The 3452-nt window shown below is 42.8% G+C and overlaps 1 protein-coding gene across 1 annotated transcript; it reads left to right on the top strand.

Annotated features, from left to right (window-relative positions):
* Positions 1 to 2524: 2524 nt before the first annotated feature.
* Positions 2525 to 3452, top strand: LOC106806115 (the record flags this gene model as incomplete). The annotated part of the gene is given in 1 exon segment (XM_014807969.1): positions 2525 to 3452. A coding segment is annotated over 1 exon segment (928 nt), but the record flags the coding sequence as incomplete, so codon positions are not given.

Genomic DNA, 3452 nt, shown 5'->3' on the forward strand with positions numbered 1-3452 from the left:
ATGTACGCGCGCGAGCTATCGAAAAGGTTGGTCAACCCTATACCTTAATGGCAGTTAATACTAGTGAGTATTGGTTGCCTTATTCGATAGCTGTGTGTACGCGCGCGCGCTATCAAAAAGGTTGGTCAACCCTATACTTTAATCCTATGAGTATTGGCTGCCTTATTCTATAGCTGTGTGTACGCGCGCGAGCTATCAAAAAGGTTGGTCAACCCTATACTTTAATCCTATGAGTATTGGCTGCCTTATTCTATAGCTGTATGTACGCGCGCGAGCTATCAAAAAGGTTGGTCAACCCTATACTTTAATCCTATGAGTATTGGCTGCCTTATTCTATAGCTGTATGTACGCGCGCGAGCTATCAAAAAGGTTGGTCAACCCTATACATTAATCCTAGTGAGTATTGGCTGCCTTATTCGATAGCTGTGTGTACGTGCGCGAGCAATCGAAAAGGTTGGTCAACCCTATACCTTAATACTAGTAAGTATTGGCTGCCTTATTCGATAGCTGTGTGTACGTGCGCGAGCAATCGAAAAGGTTGGTCAACCCTATACCTTAATACTAGTAAGTATTGGCTGCCTTATTCGATAGCCTTATTCGATGCCTTATTCGATAGCCTTATTCGATCGGCTGCCTTATTCGATAGCTGTGTGTACGCGCGCGAGCTATCGAAAATACTTCATTGATCACACCTGCTTGAACGCGGTGTGTCCGGTCTCACGACAGCGTATTTCGCTCGCGATCCCATACGCCCGGCGCATCGCTCGTATTGAACATGTTGAATATTTCCGCCCGGTTTTTCATCGCGTGCGTACAAATACGCTATTGTGTCCACATGTTCGCGCGCGATTTCTTTCAGCAGCCAATCAATTTTAGTAAAGCAGTCACATGATGTAGAAAATGGCAGCGTACATGGTAGAAGTGTGGACTACGCAGAAGGAGAATGATTTGGCCACTTTATGGTCAGAGAATCCATGTATGTATGACATACAGTCTGCAGAATATCGGAATCAAGTTGCGAAAGAAACAGCATATAGCTATAACAGAACTACTAGAGATGACTGGTAATTTCACCTATAAACAGTTCAATAAATCGAATTGTGTTCATTATTTAGTTGACGATTTTGTATGGCAATGTTGTGCATATAAGTATGACAACATCCCTTAATTACTTATATATTATTTATAGATGGGCTATTTGTAGAATTTCAGCAAATTTGATTTTAATTCGAGTTGAATATGTACAACCTCCCGCCTAAGGCCAAGACACACTACAGCGACAGCGACCGACCGTAACGACAAACGACAAAGTCNGAGAGGGAGAAGGGTGAGAAGGGGAACCCCTCCCTCCTCTCCTTCCCCGCGCGCTAGGAAGGTGGGAAGAGGAAGAGTAACCGCTCCCTCCTCCTTCCCTCTCCCTCCGCGCGAGGAAGGAGGAAAGGGAGAAGGGGAGCGGATACCTCCTCCTCTTTGTGATAGCCTAGCGTGGTCAAAACACAAGATAAAGTGACGAGAGACAAGACGGACCACAGACGCTTGGAGCATTTTCAATAAAAAAGCAATGCTGAATAAACACGAAATGTATTTACTACCAATGTCCACTACCAATGTACCACTACCAATGTACCACTACCAATGTACCAATGTACTACCAATGTACCACTACCAATGTACCAATGTACTACCAATGTACCACTACCAATGTACCACTACCAATGTACCACTACCAATGTACCAATGTACTAAACATTGGTAGTGGACATTGGTAGTGGTACATTGGTAGTACATTGGCATTGGTAGTGGTACATTGGTAGTACATTGGTACATTGGTAGTGGACATTGGTAGTACATTGGTACATTGGTAGTGGACATTGGTAGTGGTACATTGGTAGTGGTACATTGGTAGTGGTACATTGGTACATTGGTAGTACATTGGTACATTGGTAGTACATTGGTAGTGGTACATTGGTAGTACATTGGTACATTGGTAGTACATTGGTAGTGGTACATTGGTAGTATACCAATGTACTACCAATGTACCACTACCAATGTACTACCAATGTAACATTGGTAGTGGACATTGGTAGTGGTACATTGGTAGTACATTGGCATTGGTAGTACATTGGTAGTACATTGGTACATTGGTAGTGGACATTGGTAGTGGTACATTGGTAGTGGTACATTGGTTACCACTACCAATTTACTACCAATGTTTCTCTACTCTCTTTCGCCTAGTATTGCCGATAATTACCTGTAAATGCCGATCAAATGTTCCTCTGCAACACACAGCTACACCGTACGCACGCCGCCGCACATATACACGTATAATACATATATCGTCGGCACCCAGTAGGCAGCTGTTTGAGTGGGGTGGTGATTTCTCTTGCACGTGCAGCATACTCTACATAAAATAGCACCGAGGCAACATGTGAACAGAATTTACCAAGCCCGGTGTGCCATTAGAAAAGGCAGCCGTGGAAAAAGATGATCGTTCTTTGGTGCATCTCAAACCATATAGGGGAAATTCATGTCGTGACCAAGATGCTTGCCATCCCTCTGCTCTCGATGATATAGTTACGTGTAATGGTTTGGATATGTTGGCCGACATCGCACTCCGAACGCATGATTATAATCTTCCAAAACAACAGAACTTACATGACGACAGTGGTGATTCCATTGAGGTGGTATCAGTAATCACGTCGGGATCTAAACCGACGTTTAACATATCTAATATTAAGTTGAGAGAAGCGGATTTCAATAAAATAAGCAACGGTCATTGGTTGGATGACATGCACATAAATTTTGCTTCAGGATTATTGCGCGATAATTATCCTTCACTTCAAGGTTTCATGTCTGTGCAAAAGGTAGTACAATTAATGTCCCAATCTATGAAATTCATTCAGCCCCTGTTTGTTAATGGGAATCATTGGGTGGTAGTTTCGAACCTATTTACAAGTCGAAGTAATACGGTTAGACTTTATGACAGTTTGCCAGGCTTAAATCCCTATAGTAACCTATTACTTCAGGTTGCATCCCTTCTCAAAACAGAGCATTCTAATGTTGTTATAGAGTTGGTCGAAATGCATCGGCAGGTTGGAGGCAGTGATTGTGGAGTATATGCAATTGCTTCTATGGTTGCCCTTTGTAACTCTATAGAGCCCAGTACCATACAGTGGAATCAACAAATGATGAGATCCCATTTGGTGGCATGTTTCAGAGATAGAAAAATGGAAATGTTTCCTATTTATCGTAAAAGACGCGTCCAAAAACAAGTACGGCATACATGGTCCACTCCAGTGTTTTGCACCTGTAGGTTACCGGATACGCCTGGCCAAGTAATGATACAATGTGATTTTTGTCATGAAAAGTTTCATGGGGATTGTGTTTCAGCCAGTAATCGGGAAAACCTACAACAATACAAATGCGACACCTGCTCCGTAGTATACTGCTAG

The sequence above is a fragment of the Priapulus caudatus genome, unplaced genomic scaffold, assembly GCF_000485595.1.
Source record: "Priapulus caudatus unplaced genomic scaffold, Priapulus_caudatus-5.0.1 Scaffold143, whole genome shotgun sequence".
In the NCBI taxonomy this organism is placed as follows: domain Eukaryota; kingdom Metazoa; phylum Priapulida; class Priapulimorpha; order Priapulimorphida; family Priapulidae; genus Priapulus; species Priapulus caudatus.